Source organism: Brienomyrus brachyistius, chromosome 20 (genome assembly GCF_023856365.1).
Source record: "Brienomyrus brachyistius isolate T26 chromosome 20, BBRACH_0.4, whole genome shotgun sequence".
Classification (NCBI taxonomy): domain Eukaryota; kingdom Metazoa; phylum Chordata; class Actinopteri; order Osteoglossiformes; family Mormyridae; genus Brienomyrus; species Brienomyrus brachyistius.
The window spans coordinates 4036511-4061319 of NC_064552.1; the positions used below are offsets into that span (position 1 = coordinate 4036511).

Sequence of the window (24809 nt, forward strand, 5' to 3'; positions counted from 1 at the left end):
CTACTGAATACATTCTGCCCAGCTGGGAAATCTCTTCATCTCTGGTCTTTGCCATATACCTGCCTGGTCTCACCCCTACCTGTCCAAGCCAATGGGCAGATGGATATAAGTTTGCCAGACCCAGGAAGAGTACCGCTGCTGTACTCCTACTCAAAGTCCTTATTTTGAACGCCAGTATAAATATATAAATGTATAAATAAGTTAATGTAGATGTCAGCCAAGCAGCCAAATATACCTCGCTGGTGCCTAGCAACTCCTGTAATGCTAAATCAGGAAACGATTCTCTGTGTCGAAGCGCCTTCACGCGCCTGAGGATCTGGCAGAGCTGCCTGGAAGCAGACACTGATTCTGGGAGGATGTTACAGACACCCGGAGCCTGTCCTGCCTTCCCCTTGGGCGTCCCGTACCGCAAGACCTTGGCCGAGCAGCGAGGTGCCGGGCCGAACTGCAAATTAGCGCCGCTCTCCAGTCCGGGGGGATCCGGTCGAGGAAGCAGCCCGATTATCCATGAACCTGATTTCACCATCTCTGCACAAACACAGGAAGTAACACCAAGCCTGCGAAACCTGCAGTTTGCTATCCATCACTTGAAATGTAGGTCATCCCAGCTGTTATTTTTTTAACCAGAGAGGGTGGAGATTTGATAACTGATCTTTTCTACCAGCAAGAGTAATTAATGGAGGAGAGAAAGGAAGAGGCGTTTAAGGGAGAGCAGCCTGGAAGCAACGTACCTGTCAAGGAATGAGATAAAACACATGATGAGCCTTAATCACACCTAAGGAGGGCAAGAGCCCCTTCTGAGCACGTGAGAAGCAGAGCAGCACTGACTGTGAACGGATCACGACAACCCTTAATTTAACCTTAGCAGATAAAAAAGCCTGTGATTTAAACACAGGGGTCGCTCGTGACGGCGGACAGGGATCTGCCCACGTTATGGGTGAAGATCACACCATAATTGGTACTGGAAGCATCTCGAGGTTGAGGAGTATGAATATGACACAAACCACTGCAGGAAAGTACAGCAATTCCCGTAAAATCAGTATTTTTTTATAAGACATATTTCAGGATAGTTACATACATACAAACATATGGCTGAGGCCAAGGAGGGCCGGTCTGGTTTGGGAATCGCGTCACGATTATATCGGATCAGTGAAGGACGTGACATTTCCGGCGTATCGGGTGACGGCCGCTTTGTGACTCCCCCCCCCAAACCCAACAGAGAGGGGTGAGGTGGGGAGGAAGAAGAAGGCGGGGAGAGTGGGGTGGGGGCTCCCAGCTGTGCGTACAGGGGCTTGACGCTCACAGACCCAAGCAGACGTGTAATCCGAGCCTCCATACATGAGCAGAGAGTTCAGAACCAAGCAACAAATACTGTTTTATTCGTTCCTCACATATGGAGGGGGTCATGCCTTTAAAATGGATTCAATAAAATACCCCCCCCAATCACACTGTCCTGTGTGTTGTTAATGAGCATCTAGCCAGAGTGGGTGGGTGGGGGCTCGCCCCAGAGGACTGCCAATGCCTGACTTTTCCTGTGTGTCCCTGTCTCTCCTAAACATGTAGCAGTGATTCCCAACCCGGTCCTCGGGGCCCCCAGACGCTCCACAGTTTTGCTCCCTTCCTGTTCCCTGTGGCCCAGATTGTGAAACACTGATGTACAAAAACAACTTGGTGTGACCTGGTGCCCCGTCTACACCCCCAACCCTCCCCCCCCTCGCCAGCCTATGGTCTGCACCTACCCCTCACTCGAACCAACGCAGGCCTGCCGACGTGCTGCGACCGTACTCCCAAAATGCACGTCAGGGAGGAATAGAGCACCATCATAAAACTCAATTACCAGGAACCCTAAGAACCTGAATCGGTATCAGAATCAGAATCTACCATATATGGCCTATAGTAAGCGATACAATAACTACAGGCCTTTTGCTTATTAGACTTTTTGATAGAATAGTATTTAATTAAACACAACAGAGATTGATGTTTGTCAAACTGGTGAATTCTCTTTACCTGTGGGGGGAATCTCGTCTTTCTGTCCTTTAGCCTCAAGCTTGTCCTCATTTGGGAAGGCTGCCCCCTTGTGGCGCAGAGTGAAAATGAACAGTAAAAACTGAAACTGGTGAAAGACCAAGACGGACCAGCGGGTGTTAGTCCTCCAGGAGGGCATTCTGACTTTCATAGGCTGTGACAAAAATGAGGAGGACAAGGCAGCATCGATTCAGCCACGACAAAGGGAACAAGGGAACCTGAGCCAGTCAAGGATTTTGGCAGCTCACGCGTGCACGTCCACACGCTAAGGGCCGACATGCGTGTCTTTGGGCTACAAGAGGAATTCGAAGCACCCGAAGGAACTCCACAAGAGCAAGGGGGCAGAGAACATGCTAACGCAACACAGCAGCAGCACGGGCCGGATTCGAACCCCAGACCCCAGAGGTATAAGGCAATAACACTACTCATCAAGCCACTGAGCCCAAAAAAGACGTCGACTGTCAAAAAAATCATCATATAAAAACTAAAACTAATTTACACTCACAAACAAAGGCTTCATCGTCTGGCAGCCATGTCTTGGTGGTGTGAAATCCTGTGGACAAACGCACCGAATTTCAAGATTGTAGGTCAGCAAACCCAGCAAGGTATGGGGCAGATGGTGAGGGTGGTGCGAAGAAGGCGCAGTGCCCCCTGCTGGGGCCCCCCGCCATGGCACACACACATGTATCTCACAAGAAAAGAATACATGGCGTCATTGGGTCAGGAGTCGAACTGGTTAAACATTCAGGCCCCTTTACTTAATCAGGTGGAGGGGGGCTATAAACAGTAAATCCCCCCCCCCCCCCCCCCGCATACCATGTGACAAGGAGCAAGCAGGTATAAAGGACACAAGCAGGATGGCACAACGGAAAACCGAATGTAGGGAAGGGGGTCACACACACACAGACACACACACAGCACTTTAATAAATCTGTAAGTGAGAGGACAGCGGGCCAGACTAGCATTTACAGTCATGAGAGAAGTACAGAGATGTACACCCCCGCTTCAATTTCAAGAGCAGTGTGGGGGAGGGCAGAGGGGTAAGTTGGAGGATCTCTAGCACAGTCCAGGTTCTGTGCCAATCCACAGAAAGACGGACCAGGACTGACCAGATACAGAAAACATGAAAATGAGCAGAAATAAAAAACCCAAAGCTCACATTTTTTTGCCCTTATTTCCCCCCCCCCCCCCCCTTTTCATGCCCACCCTGCCTGGCCCGTTTACTTCCTCCGGGCTCACGGGCGAATCTCACCAGCGTTCTGGCTGTGAAGAACTCTGGTGAGACTCAAGAGCTTCCCAGATGGATCACGAGGATTGGAACCCGCAGGGAGGTCCACGCTGGCCGGGAGACCTCCACCGAGAGGAGGGGACGAGGAGAAAGAGGAGCTCTCTTAACTCTCCCCGCTCATTACGATCGCGCCGACTTCCCAAACTAACAAATCGAAGGCTGCGGAAAGTTGGCTTGGCCTCCTACCCAAACAGAGCCTGCGGACACTCAGGCAAACAGAGAGAGAGCATCCAAACTGCACACCCAGACCCGGCTAACGATTTCAAACCCGCAACCCAGGAGGAGTGCGGAAGGTCCGCTACCCTCCGAGCCACTGTGCTACCGCCGTTTTTGACGAGACCAAAAACAACACTCGAGAGTGTCAGCGGCACCGACGGCCACGTGTGATCAACAGAGCCAGAAAGGCCAATGTTTTCGATAGCGGTGGGAAAAATGAGGCTTCGAAAGCCACTGCGGTGGGTGGGCTCATTGTCCAGCCTCAGCAGCTGCCCAGCTTCACTCAACGCGACTCAACGACAAGCTAATTTAACCAGTCAATTGACAGTCAATCAAAATCCCACCAATCTTGGGTTCTGAAGTTACATTTCTTCTACCACAATCCAAGTAATTTTGGAGACCTTTGATGCAAACCAGTGCTCGATTTTGTTATTCCACTGGAAAGCAAAACCCAGTTAACAGCTATGAACCTTATCGCACTTCCAGAACCTTCTCATTCTCACCCATCTTCTGCTGACGCTCCTCTGGAGTAACATTACTCTTGATGACAGTGAAAGGTTCCACACTTCACATGTCATACTCAGATGGGCTTTGCCAACACTGCACAGTTTCCAAAAACAAAACCCACCAATATTCAGTACAAGAAATGAGGCCAGGTGTGCAATCGTGCGACCGCGCGCACACACACACACACAAACACACACAAACACACATACACACGTTTGTATTCACATCTTTTGTGGGGAGCCAAAAAACGTCCTCACAAGGTAAAAAGTCGCAGGTTTTTATCACATTGTGGGCAAATCTGGTCCCCAATGTATTAATCACACACACACACAGCTCACCATAATTCTACATCTGTGTAGTCACATATTACCCAAACTGCTAACTCTTGTGACTTTGAGGTCAAGCTCTGCATGGTTCTGGTTCGTCTTTACGCATAGATCTTCACACCGCTGTATTCTTTTACTTAATTTTTCACCCTTCTCCATCCAACTGTAGGGGGCTCCCAAGCTGAAGGACGGGGGGGGGGGGGGGGGGAGTTCATGTGATCTAGGAACCCTGACATACCTCCCCGGCCATTAAAAACGGCTTAACCGGGAGCGGCGAAGCCTAGCTGGGTGTTCCCATCCCCCTCAGCAGCAGCGCCTTCTCCCGCGGCCCCTTCGGAAAGCCGACTCCGGCAGACGCGGTCCAAGAGTGACCACACTGCCTGGGATCGCAGCTGACTCCTGCTGTGCATCTCGACAGCGTGACCCCTTGCCGGTGGTCCAAGACTGAGGATCGAAGGAGAGTCAGCATCGCTCTGTGTTTTGTTTCTCTATGCATTTTTGCATTTTGTTTTTCTGCCCAGCACTCTGAGCAGCCAGACGAGGAAACGCTGAGTGCTAGACCCTTACTGGGACATGAAAGATCCAGTCCAGAATTACTGCGCAACTTGCAGCGCATTTCAAAAACGCGCACTGGTCGAACTAGCGCTGTATAGAAAGGATGAGATCAAGATGATGAATCAGTGATTTAAAAAGTATTTTCTTTGCCGCCCTAATAAAATCACGCAAAAAGGACTCCATTCGACTCCCCTGATACAGAGTCTCTGACGTATAACCAAACACAACAATCAGATGATTACCCGGCGTTAGATATCACTCTCCGCGGGCAGACCAGTTTCTAAAGCCGGATTGGTTCCGCCTGAACTATGCTCGCCGCGCTTCGACTGGTATCCTGCCATCCGCGCCAGCCACTCGCGGAAAAACAAGCAAAAGCCCCGGGATGAGCCTTTGTTATGCCGGCTCTCTTGGCGCCGGTCCCTGCCCTAATAACCGGCTCTTTGTGCTCCCCGTGTCCCCCGTTTGCTGCGGCATGACACCCGAGCGGCAAAGCGAATGTGCGAAGACAGCAAAGCGCTCGGAGACGCTTCTCCCCGCAGAGGGAAAACTGAGCGTCGCACTCTTTAAAAAGCCCCATTGTCACTGAAAATGCTGGACCTTTCTTCCCCCCCATTCATTTACATGCTCCAAGAATAATTTCTAAAGCAGTCTTGGTTTGATTTGAATAATAAAAGTAAGTTTTCACGTTAAAGTCATTCCTGGCATACTGATCAATTATTTCTCTACACTCTGTGTAGTTCATTAAAAACTTCTCGAATATAGGCCCAGGAATCTAGTGTCGGTTATCCGGATTACTAAGCCTTTTTTGGTTAAATCAGTTTAATGTCTGTTAAAAATAACGCCGTTATCTAGGAGTCCGTTCACAGTAGTGCTCAGTTCATAACGCTCATTTAATTTGGCTCTGTAGACTTTCAGGCGGAAGGGGGGGGGGTTCTAGGTAAATTGTTAAGGATTTATCTACCAATGATCGTCTGTTATTCAGTAAAATTTCCTGGCCAGGAGGGGTGCCTTGGGGGCGGCGGCACATCCCTTGGTACATGTTGCTCACCCCCTTGTCCTCCGCTACCGCTTTGACGTTGCCTATTAAAAATCGATTCGCAGTAATTTTCCGACGTATCCCTCTCTGACGATAAGGTGAAGTTAATGAGGAAAATATTGGAATGTATTATTTCATGTTATTCCTAGAAATATTACTATGCATGTAACCTGCTTTGCATGAAGTTCCTAATTCATGTTAATACTTTTAAACGCTAGTGTTATAAGAGTAGTTGTATTATATGCGATTAACATCCTTGGTATTTTTCCACTTAGATTTTTTTTGTTTTTGCACAGCGGCAGTTTGTCGCCAGATTGAATCGCATCCAAATGTTGTTAAAAACAGATAAATTCCTCCGCGTGTTACGGAATGCGAAATGGTTTCCTTTATGGCATATTCGAGTACAAACCGCCACGTATTTTCCCCGGCCAGAATTATTTATACCATGGCTGAATTTTTAGCATGTCGTCAGTAAACAAAACAAACAAATCGTTTCCCAGAGCAGAACACGACACTAGACGGTTCAATAATCCCTGCCTTCCATTGTTTTGACATCTTTGTAAATGAATTCTCTGCCACAATGCGTGCAGGACGAGGTGACAGCCTGGACCTCTTCTGCTGTGAAAGACTCCCCCAACGTTTCCATAGCAGTGAAACAGCATCCAGGAGATGTCAGACTTCCAATGGTTTCCTTGTGCAAATGTCCAAACCACAAGAGAGAACGTGTACATCCCCGTGCGCCCCCCCCCCCCCCCCCCACCATTCTATCCGATTACATTGAACAGCACACATTTTGCAGACAAGTTACTGCAGAGGCTCATAGAGAAGATTTATAAATGGAGTCTAAGATCTGAAACCTTTGAAGATGCTGACTAAGTAATGCTAATTCACTGATCGCAAGTTGCAGATACGTATGATGGAGCTGCGTAATTTCAGTTTTTGTTCAACGATTACTCTGCAAAGATTTCTAGCCCAGCTGAAGGTGACAGCAGTTCTAAGGCAACCAACAACCTGACATCGAGGTCCTGATCTCTCGTGGGGGTGTTCAAAGGTTAACCATCTAGTGAGGGGTGAGTTCATGGTGTAGCTGGGAGTGGTTACAGATTTCAACCTTCTAAGCTGCAATTTGGGTCTGTTTGCATTTTGCTGGTCTGTCCTCTGGCCAAAAGCGTGGTGAGCCCTACCAACAGCCAAAATCCACTCAAGATGGTCGACACATTTAGGGAAGGGATACGGATGGTGTAAGACAGGAAGGTGCCATCTTATTCCCCTACCTTTCACCTGCGTTGTGTAGCTAATGAAGACGATAGCGAGATGTGATGGAAGGTACCACCTACATGATAGAGGTGTCTTATTGGGTTGGCCATACCAAACCCCAAAAAGCTGGAACAGAACAAATTCCCACATCTGAATATGGTTGGGTCTGAGGAAATCTTGCTCAAGTGTGAGAACCTCGACACCAGGGTCCCCCAAATCCGGTCCTGCAGGACCCGTCCGCAACATGGTTTACAGATTTCCATGCTAAAACACCTTATTCAGCTCACCAGCTAATTGCCAGGTTTAGCGGACGTGTTTGAGTAGGGAAACCTGCAAACAGGCTTGCAGACTGGCCCTCCAGAACCGGATTTGGGCAATCCTGCCCTAGACCTTTATCCTTCAGGAGCTGAAATCTTATATGCTACAGAACATATTTTAATTTGCGCCTGATGTACACTCGAGACACCAGATGTCACTGAACAAGTTTTTTACTCTGTAATGGAAGTTAGAGCTGAGGTAAAACATGAACCAGCATCAAAATCTCAAGACCTCATGGCTTGGGCGACCAGAGTTATGGGCCTGTCCATCATTAGTCAGCAACTGTGAACCTGGAGTCACTGCAGTGTATAAAATAAATAATATGAAAGACATTTTGGAGCTAAATGGGAGAAAATGTGGATCAGCATGTCCTCTTAACGCCTTAACAGAGCCTTCACTGCAAACGACGCAGTCACACCATTCAGGACTTCATTTTGAGGATAATTCTGACAAGAAATAAATCATTTCATTCTTAAGATCTTCCGGCGTCTGTTCGCTGAGACTCTGCCATTCCAATCGCGTTTAGTGGCACCAAATTAGTAGATGACAGCTGTAAGTTATTTAGTTATTGACCATGCGAGCGACGCAGGTCTGTGGGTGAAAGCTGACTCGTGGTTCTTAGGGAATGTGCAGCTATATCAAGCTCGGTGTTTGTGCTGCATGCTTCTGTCACTTCTTATGAAGGGGGAAAGATCTTTACATCGTCTGCGGATTGTCTAGAAGCAGCTGGCTGGGGCCATTTTTTTTAAAAGAACGATGTCTCCTATCCAAACTGTATCAGAACACGTCGGCCTTCTGTGGCTGGCTGATATTTCAGGTCTAATTAATGATTTTTCTGCAGGCAAAGGCCACAAAAGTTTCTGACTCAATAATGACTAATTACAGGCTACCTGTTCATTGACTGATTCCTAATTCACTTTAACTTAAACTATTGTCCTGTACACAGGTCCATCTGCCAGTAACCCTTCTGGTCCAGCACTGTGAGTTCAGACCAAGGCGCAGTGCAATTTTCTTACACAAATTCAGAGATTAATGGGATGGAAGCTTCAAAATCGATGATTAACTTGTCAGATGGATGTGATGGTGTTTCACCTGACCAGCAGGTGGCATCTCTTGTGACGTCCTGCGGGACACTGTGCCCAGCCAGCCTCTCGCCGCCTCCAGGAGTCTGCTGCTGCTCCGGAGAGCCCCTCACTGTGTCTGCCTGCCTCGTGGCCGAGCGCGTTTTCATGGAAGGTATGTTGAGGCCCATCATTTTACGCATCTCCCAAAATAATAATCGATACTTTATTGATCCCCGTAGGGAAATTGTCTCCCACAACTTGCTCTTTTTCATAGAGGAAGTTGTCTGCGAAGGACTGCCACCCATAGCGGCGCCCAGGGAGCTGGGGGTTAAGGTCCCTTGCTCAAGGACCCACAGGCTGAGGCTGGGTTTGAACCTACGACCTTCTGATTACAGGCACACAGGCTTAGCCCACAGAGCCACACGCTGCCCCCAACAGATGGCATTGTACAGTAATACTGGCATTTCCTGAAAACCAGGGAGGATATGAACTGTCTCAGAATCTATTTAATCATTTTAAAGAAACAGCAAAAATATTGCCTGAAAAAATGGTTCCATCTGCAATTCACGTCTGCTCGTCTGGTGTTCCACAAGGGTCGGATCTCGGTCCGACGATTTCCATTATCTACGGAGACAAGGTCTCCTTTTTTAATCTGACATACGCACACAGGCACAGTAGGCTGTCAATTTCAGTATGGAAAGTATTAGAACAGACTTTCTATTTATGAACTTACATGAAACAAACATAATGTCAATGAGGTCAACGTGCGGTTATTATTATTGTGGGGGTAGTAATGACCAATGTAATGATAATTATTATAAACCCGAACAATGGCACCAAACAGAATGAAACATAACAGTGTGTTTCATTCCCTTTCAGCCTTAATGGATTATAAACTAGCTTCTCGTAACAAGAATTTACGCCTAGCATCTCTGCTCCCTTCTGATGTGGGTTTGAGCTCCTCACAGACATAATCTTTCCTTTGTTTCTCACCTGCAGGAATGTCCTGCATACCTCTTCTTCTAGGTCTTCTTACCACAAATCACCTTCTTTTTGGCTAGTTAGCGGCTTTGCTTTTAGCTGCGCGACGCAAACTACTTGAATTCAGTGTCATCAGTTTGTCACAGTTTGGCGTAACCCTTCAATCACCCTTCATCCACGGCGTCATTGGGAATCATTTTAAAACATCCCAGAATAAGAAAAACCAGGCATAACAGGAAGTGTCGTTAATGAGAAGATGAGACTGTGTGTGACGTGCTGCTTATAAATCATTCTGTTTGTGGGTGCTGGTTTTTTTTAAATCCTTGTCTGTTGTGACAACAGCCTGAAAAAGGTTTAGCGGCAGTAATTATGTGATTATGGCTAAGGGGCTGAGTGCAGCCGCAGATTTATGAGGTACGGGGTGTGGGATGGAGGACACAGCGCGGGGTCTGCCTGGCTTCCACTGCAGAGAGCCCCACCAATGGGGTGGGGGGCTGAGCGGGGGCTGGCGGGGCCTCTCTGTCCAACTGGGATTGACAGCGAGAGACAGAGGGAGATGGAGGTCTATTCACAGCCAGGAATTAACATTAGCATACCCCCCCCCCCCCAGAGAGGCCAACGGACGAGACCACCTGTAGCTGTGCTGGCTCTCGCTGTCGAGGAATGGAAGCTTCATTCGCCATGCTTCTGTGAGCCAGTGATGGTATGAGAGGATGATCTGTGTTTGCCTGTGTAGGTGCGTTCATGGAATACACACACACACACACACACACACATAAATATATATATAGAGAGAGAGAGAGAGTGGGAGGGAAGGAGACAGGGGGACAGAGTGTAACAGGAGAAAAGAGTAAGTAAGGAGCAGCAAAATGCAGAACTCAAGAAGTGCTCATGACGGGGGGGGGGGGGGGGTTAGGGTGAGGGGTTCTGAGGGGCGTGGCATGGGAGTGTCCAGCAGCACCAAGGCCCTGCCCCCGTGTGGCACGATTGGCTGAGCTCAGGCTCACAGCAGCCAGGGGAAAGCCTCACCGAGGGTAGGGGGTGGGGGGGAAGAGGCGGGATGGGCCGGCAGCCCATGAGGGGGCCGGAGGCCGGTGAGGGACCAGGCCGAGTGGCGGGTCTTAAACGAGAGGTGCACCTCGGAGAGGAGGAGAGCGGGCCAGCCTGGGATCCCACCTGAGCGCAGCGCACAGTCGCAGGAAACCCCCAGGGGCGCCTGGCCGCACCATCCCTCCCTCAGCTGACTCGTGGGGGGGCCCTCCACCACAGCATCCACACTGCCCCCCGGGGAAAGAGGATTAATTCCCTTTGCAGCTCCCAAAAATTGACGGAATCCTCCGAAGAAACGAGAAGCGGATGGCGAGACGCAGGCGCCCCACGCCGCCCGCGGGCACCGCCGCCCCTGCCCTCCTGGCCCTGGGACTCCTTCTCCTGGCCCTCGGCTCCGCCTCTGCCGAGGAGTATGACTACTACAGCTGGCAGTCGGATAACTTCCACACGGGTGGCGCCGGCGGTGTGGCGGGTGGCGGACGCTTCTACGCGCGCCGGCCGCAGTGCGTGGATATCCCGGCCGACCTGCGCCTGTGTCACAGCGTGGGCTACAAGCGCATGCGGCTTCCCAACCTGCTGGAGCATGAGAGCATGCAGGAGGTGCGGCAGCAGGCCGGCAGCTGGGTGCCCCTGCTGGCCAAACGCTGCCACGGCGACACGCAGGTCTTCCTGTGCTCGCTGTTCGCGCCCATCTGCCTGGACCGGCCCATCTACCCATGCCGCTCGCTCTGCGAGGCCGTGCGCGACAGCTGTGCCCCCGTCATGGAGACCTACGGCTTCCCCTGGCCCGAGATGCTCCGCTGTGACAAGTTCCCCATCGATAACGACCTCTGCATCCCCATGCAGTTCAGCGCAACGCAAACACCAGGTACCCCCACCGCCCTCCTGCACGCAGCAACAACGCATGCCGCAAATGTCAAAGACAGTATAAGTCACATTGATCAGCGACAAATTACTGATTCAGTTATTACTGAGGTTTTTAATTTCCATATCTCTCTTCTGACAAACCTAAAGACAAAGCAAATATCAGCAAATATCATACGAACATTTAGGTATGTGTATGCATGCATTAGAAGAAAAAGCTCATTTTAAATTGATGATTATGTATTTTATTTTATTATTGACTGATGCGTATGGGCAGGTCAGGCACAGCGTATGAAGCTTCACACTGAATGTCAGACACCCGCAAGGGAAGGTTGGGGTGTGTTAGTCAATGTTGCTGTTTCGCTGCATGAAGGACACAGGCGTTCATAGGCTGGCAGTATATGCTGAGAGGGACTCCATCGCAGGGCAGAGCTAAAGAGCTTTTGTGTATGTTTTTCGGTGGGCTTTGTTTACAAGGGAATTGTTTGCTTTTGATACACGGCACAAGTTCTGGTGGGAAGGACAGCCAGCTCCCTGATCCAGATACCTTATCAAGACTAATGACTCACTGTGTCCAGAAATGTCCAGGGTTCACTTCCAGGATGTTCAAAGGGTTAGAAAAACACACCAGAAAAAGGAAATATTCAATTGAAAACATAGAAACTTTTTTTTAGTAAATTAGTAGTACAGTAATTTTGATCTGTTTAAATTCCGAAACAACCACAAGAGTAGAATTTTTTTAGTATGTTACGGAATTTCTGAAATTTTAAATACATATTCTAGACAAATATTTTGTCCATCAGCAGAAATATTATTAGTTAAAACCTTTTAGAAGTTGCTGATGGTGTGAAAAGAATTTGAACTACTGGAATAAAGGAGAAGTGATGCTTCAACTATTTTAAAAAGCTCGTATGAATGCAGGAAGCGCGGTGTCCCCTCGCAGATCACGGCAGCCCGGTCTGCGGTCCGTTCGGGAAATTAGACCGGAGCTGAATTACTGCAGAATAACAGTCAGCTGGAGAAGGAGACGAGGGGCAGCATGTGAAAGGCGATTTGACAGGAGTGAGAGTGGGGAGAAAAGTAATCTGTAAATGATAGCTAAAATGCATTTGTAATGTATGTTACAGACGTGCGTTCTCGTGTTTCATTATAAATACAAAACTATGTGTGAAATCTGCATACGAACTGGAAGTATGATGAAAATTTTGAAGCTATGAAAAATACACATGAAAGCTTCGAAATGGGCACATCGACCAATAAATCAGGCTTTATTTAATAAAGTATATACATGCAAGGAGATCTGTTTCTCTCATTTGAGGTAGGCTACAGCGCTGTTGCTGCATGAGTTCAGGCTTCACTAAAAAGTGATCAAAGCATCCAGAAATGAAGGAAATAACGCTGCCAGGTTTTCAAAAAAAAAAATAAAATGCAACCGAGCAAAATAAGTAAGCCTGAATCCCCTCGTGAATCTCTTAAAACTTGGAAAGTTATAGCTGCCGTTAATAAAATTATTATTCATTTCCTCGTGCCTTGATATTAAGTCTAAATGGTACGAGGAGAGTTCCTTTGCTAGTCAAGTAGCAAAGTGAAAAGCGAGCTATTGTGAAATTGATGGTGATAACCGGGGGTCACCCGTCCCCAGCTGACTTTGCGGGTGCGGCGCGGGGCAGCAGGTGTGTGTGGCGGCCTGATAACGCAGCTTCGGCTATGCGGAGCCTGGGATTCACCTTACGGTTCACATCTACGTGACGGCGAGTGATTTTACCAAAAAACGGTGAACGTTTTGGTTATTTTCACACAATAAAAAAACTAAACAGCGTTACAACACGTGCCCTGTATAATTTCACATTTACTGATTTGAATGTCGTGCTGTTGACAATATACTCTCTTAAATCTGAAACTAAACTTAAATTTTGACGCAAATGAGGAACTTCTCGTTTGAACGTGAAATGTCAGACATCGCCATAAATGGGATTTTAAGGTGGCTGAGAATGGACACTGGCTTTTTCCGTGACCTTTCTGGTTTAGCGTGTTGTCTGTTAGACTAAGATAAAAGGCACGTGCTTTCAGAAATGGGGGTAGAGCAGAAAGGTCTTCTTGTGATTTTTGTGAGTCACGTGACCATTTCCCAGATGCCCCTGCCTGGCACATTGCGAACTATTAAAGCCTGACTGCAGCATCATTTCTGGGTAACATACTCGCTTGCAGGGGAAGATCAGGCAGCCTGCTGCAGGGTATATTGTTTCTGGAAAGCCAAAGAAAAAAACTGCATGTGATTTAAATCCATATATATATATATATATACAAGGCAGGGGTGCCGGGACCTACTGTGAATGGGAAACATGAATTATGGATAATTCCAGACCTAATGCAGAAGGTGCCTAGGTGTGTTACCTCACACAAACCCCAAGCAAACACACACACACACACGCACACGTTTCTGACAGGCCTGCTCGATTGTACATCTACAGTCTGCCGAATGCGGTTTGATCGGAGGATCCGATCTGGGATTTACAGGCCCGCAGCGGCATGTTAAATTCGTCTTTGCGCTCTGTACATTTAAACAGATGTTGGGTTGCAGTTGACTAGCGAGTCCTGAGGGATTTCATCTGCCTGCAGTGATGTTTTATACCGTGAACGTTACCTGAGGCTCCAAATGAATCATAAAATTATGACTCCTGCACATTAATATGTAGGACGTCATGTCCTCGTGGAAATTTCCGTGTGTCCTGGTGGGGGAGGGGGGCACAGGCTGTGGGGAGGGTTGACAGACTCTGTGCCTGGATGACCGGTGGATCACATGGATTCTGACACAGCGCTGCCCCCCCCCCCCATCACCCCTCCCAGAGCCCCTGTAATGGATCAAACATCACGGCTCCCTACTTAGTCCACAGCTGACGTAGGTGCAGCTAAACTGCTTTGGAGATAAACAGTGATGCAACAGAAGCTTAAAAATGAACTTTCACACGTCCTCAAACCTGAAGGCATCTATACCGGCAACTTTCTGTGCTATTGACCAACTTCAAAAGCCACCTTACAGAGTTACTGGTTTTACTCACAGTTGTGATGTTTCCACCATTCAATTCATGCATTTGCAGGAGGCCCCTATTGGGCACAAATGGTCACTACACCAGGGGCCCAAGTAATAGTAAATCTGTCTCTGGAATCTATACATTCTGTCTCAGGTTACCTGTTGACTATTATCTACACAGAGCCCTGGTTTGGGGATCGGGAAGGTTTTCTGGATTATCACGCTAAATTCACACTTAGACACAGGAACGGCGCCTGCGTTTCATCACCTTTGCAGTCGGCGGGATTAATGAGTTGTGCTCTTCTGACCTGGAGCCAGGGCGTAATGCCACTCTGTGTGCGATGCCTGAGGGGAACTGGGGGGGGGGGGGGGGAAGGACAGTCTATTTTTTTACCTCAGCACTAAAAAACACTCTGAAGACAGGTTCAAGTTTTCCAGCAGCTGTTCCATGCCGAGACTTAGGAGCTTCTGCGCGAGCCTGGTATCGGAGCTGTGTGTGTTATCGGGCCGAAGAGCTTCGTATTCTCCACTGTCAGCCCGTTTTTAAAATTAACACTAAGAAACAAACAGCAAAACGCTGACAGAGGATGGATCAGCCTTTCAAATAAATGCAGAAGGCCTAATAAAAAGTTTTGAATGTATTTTTTTTTTTACTTATTTATAAAATAATACGTGAACCATTTAAAAAGTGTTTTCTTCTTATTAAATCCTTCCAGTTTCTTCAGCAGTAAATTATAGCAGAAGTTAGTTCATACATTTCTTAACCCAAACTGATTATCAGGGTTAATAAGTCAACAGCTCGAATGAAAAAAAATGAAGCTCAGAGCATTTAAAGAACGTTCCCTTTCTTCGGCAGCGTTGGCACGGCAACCACTTGGAGGGAAGCCAGGGGGGTGCTGTACAGCCCCGGGCAAACTGCACCGGGGTCCAAGTGAGACGTTGCGGCTCCAAGCGGCTGGCGTGCCTTTGGCGGGTGGGGCGGGCGGACGGGGGTCTCTCTTGCCTTTGCCGGAGCTGCACGCCAATTGGTTGCTAAGTCACCGGCTGGCAGAGCGTTAGGTGAGCGTCAGTGAGCTTCCCATAGTGACGGTGCGTCCAATGATGTGATGTTGGGGGGGGGGGGTGGGTGGGTAACCCCAGAAAAGCCTGGTTTTTACTGGCTCTGACCTTTGACCTCTTGTTATCTTCCGCCCACCGCTGCAGTTAGGGCAGAGGGAAGGTCATGGCTGCCTGTCGCTGTTTAATGTCGTTATTTGGGCTAGGTGGGGTGGGGGGGCAACTTGTGTGTGGTTTTACAGGCTTGTTAAAGACACACAAATTACACAAGACGCAGCAGAGGTGACATGTCAGTGAGAGATGGTCTAAAAAGCGGATCAAACAGCTTTCCCAGTTTAACGACCTACAGCTACGCTGCTAGAAGACTAATGACACAGTAAAAATGGAGCAATACTGGAGATGGCCCACAAAATAAGAAACGCTCAACACAAAATGTTTGTTCTGTGACAAGAGTCGTGTGATTAATGTTATGTATCGATTTAAAACACACACATATGGATCCTCTGTTATACTGTATCTCGGAAATGTAGTGACGTCGTTTCTAAATGATGCAGAAGGTTGTTACAAACAGAGTATGGATATTTAAGAACCCGGCAGTACATACCCTGAGTGCGGAGACCTGGATTGACAATGATGGTTTATAAAACTCTAAGATGGGCCTTATAAACAAACTCAACATTCAACAAACAAACAAACTAACATCAAACAAACAGATGATGCTCGGACCCCTGCAGGTGCTTCCCGGATTGTCGCTTGCAAGCATGTCGAGGCGAAAAGATCAGAATTTATATTCTCATTTATTTTCATGCCGCTTTTTAAAAGTCTGAGGTGGCGGTGGGACAGAACCGGTTCCCCAACCGCGCAGAGATGTTCTGTGTCCATGTTGCCAAGGGCGGCTCTGATCAAACTGATTCAGTTACGGAACTTCCTTTATGATCCAAGAGGGAGAAAACTGGCTCGAGAACAGAGCTGATAGCTGGACCTCGCTAAAGGCTTTTAGCAGGCATTGTTACACCCACCAATCGCGTCAGATCACAGCTGTCGCGTCCGGACCTGGTCCTGGGGCACTTTCCCGGCTTTCTGTTTCTTCCAGAGGCTGTTTTTATGGCAGTGCTTCATTGTGGCCGGATTCAGAGGACTACAACATGGCTTCCCGAGCTGACTCACCCAAACGGTGGGTGTCAGTGACTGCAGACGTACCCGCTTTCTGTAGCAGTCACGTACGAGTCACGGAACAGCAAGCGGAGATGTTCCGTGAATGAATCATGAAAAATAAACAAGTGAGGAACCTGAAGAGATTGCCGGGTCTCGCTGAGTGTGGTTTACGCGGGGCTTGGCAGGTTCCCTCTGTCCGCGGGCCTCAACGGCCTCCGTCTCTCTCTCCCTCTCTCGTGCTCTGTCACACCCCATTACAGCTCAGAATAACGTCTGTAGAAAGTAAAGTGTTCCTTTATCCTTCCCCCGGCTTAATTTATGCTACCAGACAATTGCACGCAACCGCGAAACACAAACTGAACACGCCAGGGCCCCCGATGGCCGGTTCAGCCGAGATGTCTCTGTTGAGCAGAGGGAACAAGGGGCCGCGAACCAGAAAGCACACTGGCGCGCAGATCGCTCTCCACCACTGTGGTGCGGTCGGCCTGGTCGTAGCTAATCCTTCCTGCATGCTAATGGCCTCCTGCAGGGGAGGGCACAGTCTGCGCCCCCCAATCCCACCTACCCCCCAGTGGTCTCACCTGGTACTGGAGAAACCCGCGTCACGTGGAAAACCACAGTCGTCTTTGAATCCCTTTATATATCCTGTATATGAAATCTTCTGGAAACACCTTTTGTTGATGGACTGGCATCCTATCCAGGCTGTACCCCCCTGTGCCCTGTGATGCCTGGTACAGGCTCCAGACCCATGAGCCTGACCAGGATAAGTGTCTGGAAGATGGATGAATGGATGGATGGATATATAAAATGTGTTAAAATCTCTCCCTATATATGTACTGTATGCAAAATCCCTTTGAAGCACTTTCTATTGATGCATGCGAGAAATGATTCAAAGTGACAGATTTACTTTTTCATTAATGCTTTAATATGCACCACATTGTGGAAAACTGGAAAAATCCCACTCACTGCACGTATTTTTTCCATGTGAATTACGCGATTGGTGGTGTTATAAACAAAATACGGTAAAGGTCCAACTGGACCCAGACAGCCTCCCCGGGGCCAGTCCAGCAACGGCTGCGGCCTCCGTGAAGATATTACATCAGGAGCAGACACCTACTGGGACTCAGTTCTGAGACCAGACACATTAGTATTCAGGACCAGACTTCATTTCATCACTTTAGGTGCGTTTTTTTCTTTTGAGACAGACTTGTGTTTAACCCTTGGTGCCAACAGAGCTCATGTAGTACTTTTAAAATAAATAAAACCCCGCAAAACTCACGTAAACATTCACATGAGGCACATGAACGTAGCAGATGCCTTTATCCAAAGCAGCCAATCATGGGATCTGAACCAGCAACCTTCCGTCCACAGGCACAGTCAGCGTTTGATGCACGAGGACCAGTTTACAGCGGGAAAACTTTCAAGGACACATAAAACCGGCAGGGATACGGCAGCGGGCGATCAGTTGGCGGTTTTATAAGTTCTGCATTTTCCTTTTATTTCATATGTGAGCAAAATGTACAGATGTGAGACGTTGTGAAAATTTTTTAAATGTATAGTTTATTTCTGGAAATCAACCAACCTCCTCGAAACCCCCTAGCGTTCTGTGGCCTGGTAGAATATCGGTACTGGTCTATAGAACCGGGGTTGGGCACCTCGCTCCTTGAAGCCCTGAGTCACACACTGTAGTCTTTCATTAACGGGAACACATGCATATTAACTCTTTCCAGTTTGGCTCGTAATTTTTTCCCAGCTAGGCTGTTAACGCCTACGGCATTCGGACTGAAACACGGACCAGTGCAAATCCTCCAGCTCTCTGCTGTTGGCTTTTCCTGGTGGAAATTCAACAACTGCAGCTTCCAAATCTGCTGACACCCACCAATAAGCACAGGGCTCAGCACGAACTCGGGGACGCCTGGCCTTATTTCTGGGCCAGTAGGGGGCGATCTTGAGCTAAGGCACCTGCGTGGGAGGTGGACGGGCGGGTCATCAGGGACAAATGCCATGTAGAGAGGGTGGCAACGGGATCTCAGCGCTGACAGGGAAGAAACAGCATGGAAAATCTGACACCTTCTTACCTCCCTGTCGGGACCTGCATCTTACTAACCGTGGTGCCAGTATATAAAGTATTTCCACCTACGTATCATCAGGTTCCTCCAGAAGGACAATGTGGGTTCTGAAGCCATTAAAACCTGTTGTTTGATGATTTTGAGTCCCTTCATGACCATGTAATATCCTTACGCGGGATGTTCTCACGGCTGGTGACGTGGCCCTTCTCTCCACACTCTCCCCGCAGCCTCCAAAGCGTGCCCGCCGTGTGACAACGAGATGAAAGCTGACGCCATCATGGAACACTTCTGTGCCAGTGATTTTGGTAAGTACCCCCCCCGCCAAAAGACCAAAATGACCTCCCACCTGACGCCCAGAAAGATGCTGTGTTCTGTCACTGGACCCCCCCCCCCCCCTGCTCTCGAACACAGTTTTGCTTTTGAACTGCGCACCTACAGAATTCAGTGTTATATTCACACTTTTTAAATCTGTGTATTTTTTTGAAATAGTTTATTGCTGTACTGGGAGTCAGAGTCTCCTGGGAACTTAACCTGCAGCTGTTCTATTTAAAGGACGACTCCTTAACCACTGTGACTCCTGCTGACTTCCCTGCATTTTGTACCAATACACAAACCTGTCTAGACCTTCCCTTGACGAGACCTGAAAGCTTATACATTTAAAACATAACGGCCTTTTCACGGGTAGGGCTGGATTGGGCGGGACGGACTCGCAAGCCCCGAGTAAACGTCCGCAGTGACTGCCCCCCCCCCACATCAGTAACTGATTGCTGAGAGCATTCCTGGCGAATCTTAAGAGCCCTCATTCATTAAAAGGCAGCTTTGAAATGACCCCCCCCATCCATAGGCCCCCAAACAGAACCCAAATCCAGATGCACATGTGCCGTTTGAATTTCCCACCTTCCCGGTCCTTTTGTGTCGTTATTTTATGACAAATTACTTGACTCGGGGAAGGGGCGCTGGGAGGGGGTCGTGAACTTTATCACGAACCGGGGATGTAATTGCAGGAAAGAGAAGGAATAGAGGTGCAGGGCTGCATGTTTGAAGCGCATTGGATGCGAGCGAAAGTTTCCACCACATGATTCCGAAAAAGAAAAAATGTACTTTGTTGAGTGCAACACAAAGATATGCGATGTTACCCAATCTGCGGGATTTGCCCTCCGTCGGGACCAGAGGACACGAATAGAAACTGCACATTAGTTGTTTTACTTGGCGAATGATAAATAAAAAGTACGAAGAGATTTAGAGATTTGTTCCAGTTAGCTGCTGTTGCTGTGTTATTATAACGAAAGCCGTAATAAGTAACCCTGAAATGGTTAGATGTTTCAGGGTCAGATCAGCCCACAGGGGTCGTTCCTGCGTGACAGTGCAAGAATCAGAATGAAAAATGCTTCACAAGGGTCGCAACAGTCGACAGACCATCAAGGCTAAAAGCAGGGGATGCCCTCGTTTTCTGAAACCTCTTACTGCATTTGGGCCTGTATTGATACAGGAATGGAGTTTGACGCCGTCGTTTTAAGTAGCATGTGCTTAAAGTTGCTGTGCAGTTTGCCTGACCAGCAGTGCATTAATCCTCAGGGTAGGATTCAACGCTAAACCGCAGCCTTTCAGCGCTTGACCCAGCAGTTAGTAGAAGCGGATTTGCTAGCAGGAGGGGAATAAGCACAGTGTGGTAGGAAACATTAACAAGTCACCAGTTTCCAAATGTGAGGCATTCAGCTGAATAATATAATTAATATAATATATATTAATTCCCTAAATGCTTCATCGACATCAGATGTTGCCGTAGACTCGACATGGAGCTCAACACATTAGGGACGGCGGAGGAGTGGCAGGAGAGGTAATTAGTGGGGTGTGTTTGAGAGAGGAACCTTCCGAGGCGTGAACACTGTACTCTTCAGTACTTCTGATATGGCACCAGTGGGCTGGTTTTCTCGAGGTTGCTGGTTACCGTGGAGGAAATGACAAAGCATTTGGACAAAACCAGCATGGCACACAGATGGCCTGCAGCGATGTGGAAGGATGCTCAACTGGAACAAAATTATAAGCACCTTTGTTGCCATACCGACTAAGATCTGGATCTGCAATTAGCTCTTTGACTCCCGAGAGGGTAATTAGTATTCTGCTCTTCCTTTAGCAGTGTGGCTGCTGGATCCCACCTGGGAATGCAGAGGGATTTTAGGGACTTTTCACCTTAGTTTGAATGGATGCTTTTGAAAGGTATCCTCCGCCATAGGGAAGGGTATTTCCCAAAAGAAAAGGTTCTTCAGACTCCAGCACAGTGTGGGTTACAGAGTCAGGAATGTGCCAAACAAAATGTGGATTGACCTGGATTGCAGATGGGGAATGCGGCCCAGCATCGCCAGTCATGACCCCCAGTTCTCTGGTGGCCCTCAAAAACAGGGTGTCATTAGCTCTGGGTGTTAGCTTTGGGTGTTAGCTTGGGGTGTTAGCTCTGGGTGTTAGTTTCGAGCGTTGTTAGAATTAGGTGTTGTTATTTTTGGGTGTTATTAGCTTTGCATGTTGCTCACAGCTCACGTTTGTCACTGGTATTTAAGTGTCTGCCTGTATAGCCTGATACAAGATGGCCTAATGTGGCAGGATAAGTTGATCTGACATAAGGAGGCACACAGGAGCTTTATTAACAAGAAGGTGAAGTGCTTGGTTCAACAGAGAGCCCATCTAGTAGTCCCTCTCCCTTTCTCTCTCCCTCTCTCCCTTCCTCCCTCTCTTCACGGCCTCGCTGCTGAGTCCGACCTGAGGTTCTTGAAAGTAGCGGCAGCTGGGGGGGGCTTGACCAGTCACCAGACGTGAACTGCTGGCTTTTCTAATAGCATCGCGTGACACCGTTTGAGCTGAAGGTGCAGTAAGAACGTGGAGGCAAGGAGACGCAAGGCGGCATTTCTCTGATGACAACCATCCGTAGATTCAGAATCATATACGATGGTCACCTGTGTTATTTCTTGTAGAGAGTGTGTGTGTGTGTGTATGTGTGGGTGTGGGGGGAGGGCAAGCCTGAGACATACCAAGACAAACAGCACGATACCCCCCCCCTAACCCCCCATTGTTCTGTTGGCCCGAAAGCCTGAAGCTGTCAGTGCACAGACATGTTGACTGCTGGGTTGCTGAGAGCAGGATTTGTCCCGGGAGGCCGTGGGGAGTCAGCCTGCAGATTTGGCGTCCAACATACATTGGCTCGACCACAATGCCGTGGCCCCTTTGTTGCAGATGTGGGCAGGAGCTTCCGTTGGGGTCTCTCTTGCTTAATTACTTTCCTCTTGTTCTGTTTGCGTTCTTCTCGCCTGATGTTTGGCGGGGCCTGCTGAAGCGATATCCGCTTTTTCCGGAATATTCCAGAGTTAGTGCCGTGTGGGGTAACTGACTCACCTCTTGATAGACATAAACTGCTCAGTCGGGACTGGGAGAAGCCCCCCCCCCCCCCTCGCTCTGTTTCCATGAGGCCCAGCTGGTGAGGGAACAGGAAGGACTTCTAGATGTTTCTAAGGAATGACTGATTCGCACATAGCAAGGGGGCTAGTGGAGATGCCACAGAAAATGTGGCATCATAAAGAAATCCACTGCAATGCAAGACAGCAGGTAGCACAATGGTCCAGAGTCCAGGTTGACGGTTTGATTCCCAAGAATGACCTGCTGTTGTACCCTTCAGCAAGGTTGGTAGATCAGATCTCATTGCTGTTTCTGCTGGATCAGCTTTGTAATTAATGTAGTAGGGGGATGAAATCCAAAATGAGGGTGGTGGGTGGTTTACTGACGAACTAATGCAGCGTTCTTGCCCCCCCCCGCCCCCATTAAGCACTGAAGATGAAGATAAAGGAGGTAAAGCGAGAGAAGGGTGACAGGAAGCTGGTGGCAGCGCAGAAGAAGAAGAAGGTGCTGAAGATGGGGGCCCTGCGCAAGCGGGACCTGAAGCGGCTGGTGCTGCACCTGAAGAACGGCGCCGACTGCCCCTGTGCGCAGCTGGACAGCCTGGCGGGCAGCTTCCTCATCATGGGCCGCCGCGCCGACCAGCAGCTGCTGCTCACCGCCATCCACAAGTGGGACAAGCGCAGCCGCGAGCTGCGCTTCGCCGTCAAGCACATGAAGTCGCAGCAGTGCCCCACCTACCACACCGTCTTCCAGTGACACTCCCCCTGCTGGACACACAGGCACAGACATGCGCGCACACACACACGAAACCCGCTCCCCTTCTTACCGCCGAGAGACCCGGCATCTTTCATTTCAGATATACGGAAGGTGCTCCCAACAGAGGAGGAATCCACACCATCATTGTGAGCCCAGTGTACCCCCCCCCCCCCCCCCCGCCCCGGACTATGTCTCATATACACATAAATGTAGGCAATCTCACATAATCATCAAACTAACATATCGTTGTTTACTCATGTTTCTCGGTCCAGTCCTCAGGGACCGCCAGACAGTCCACATTTCTGTTCCTTCTGAGCTTCCCACACGCCCCCACCAGGCATTCTGTGTTATTGATTGTTTGGTGTGGGAGACAGGGAGGGAGCAAAAATGTGGACCGTCTGCGGTACCCCGAGGACCGGACTTAGAAACACTGGCTTCCTCAATACGTGTGACCTTACGGTAAAACGAGGCTTTAGGATGTGTTGTCGTGGGGACAGACCTGTAAAGTATGGGTTGGTCTAAAGGTGGATTTGGGCAAAGGCTATTAAAACGGTGACAGGGTGAGAAGAGAGGTTACATCTGGGAAGATTGTTTCTAGTGACTAAGAGAAATAAGTAACTGTTCTGTCGTCGTAATAGAAATATATATATATATATACCCCAATATACTGAAGATGACAGACTGCTATGTTGAAAACCAGGTGAGGTTGATTAGCAGGTGCTGAAGTGTTGCTTCAGAAACCCTGCAGCTGCAGTGACTGTCGTTTAGTGCAGCACCTTCTGCTGGCCAGCGAAGGAACTGCAAGCCACTTTGGGCCTGGGACCAGAAGACACGGACTGTGGCCATCCAGTGCTTATCGAGATGATGTTCTTTTGTACGCGGCCATTGTCATTTGAGCTTCTGTGGTGTTTGTATGTTTTTTTTAACTGCCATTTGCTGTCTGTGAAATCAAAAGGGAAATTGACTAGATTAGCAACTGTCGCTGTAACAAAATGCTAATTCCCCGCCTTTATAATTGTTTTAAAAATCAGAAAACTTGTACTAAGAATCTGTTACCAACCTTTTACAATTGTAAAAAAAAATAATAAAATATACATGAGATTTTTATACAGAAGGACAGCTAGACTGCATAATGATTTAACATCTTTTTGTCTGTAATCAATATCCAGTTATGTCCCTTGTCCCTGTTCTCTTACACATACGGCGTCTAAAGAACTCTTACGCTAAAACAAGTATGTTGATTTAGTGAATTTTCCAAGCTGAACCCTTTTAGGATCCTAAATGACAGCTCCTTCCCAAAAACAGCTCCGCACCCCACGCAGCGAACCTGCAGACGTATTGGCTCGCACGCTGGCTGTGCGGCGTCTCACACAGACCACCCGTCCTGTCAGTATGGCTCACAGACCTAAAACTAAGACGGCGCGTAACACAGGTGGATGGTCCATGTGTCGGGGATGAGCCATATATGTCGGTTCCTGTGCCGACAGCGCTAGTCAGGACATGATGCTTGAAGACCATCACCGCTAAAGCTACACATGGGTGTCGTACGATTTACAGTCCCCTGGAAACACTGACCAACACTCTATAGTTCTGCCTGCTTACAGGCATCTTCCATATACATGTACACTGTCCAACAAAAGATCATGGGGAACATAATTATGGCTGCTTTGATTCAAGGAATGGCACGTCCTCCATGTTATCTTTGGTCTTGCAGTATTCTGTGTTAATCTTATGTTAATTCCAGCATTTTCCAGAGATATTTTAATGGGTCAAGGCTCTGTGTTTGGCAGGGCCATGTCAAGGGTCCAGCATCCTACAGCAACAAACCTCCCCCCCCCCATTTCCCAGCAATTAGTGGGGAGTCCCATGAC

The 24809-nt window shown here is 48.5% G+C and overlaps 1 protein-coding gene across 1 annotated transcript; it reads left to right on the forward strand.

Moving 5' to 3' along the window:
- Positions 1-10665: 10665 nt before the first annotated feature.
- Positions 10666-24052, forward strand: sfrp5 (secreted frizzled-related protein 5). Its single transcript, XM_048988240.1, has 3 exons — positions 10666-11491; positions 19026-19103; positions 22610-24052. Exons 1-3 carry the CDS (start codon positions 10930-10932, stop codon positions 22936-22938), a joined length of 969 nt encoding a protein of 322 aa, XP_048844197.1. The 5' UTR covers positions 10666-10929; the 3' UTR covers positions 22939-24052.
- Positions 24053-24809: the final 757 nt, after the last annotated feature.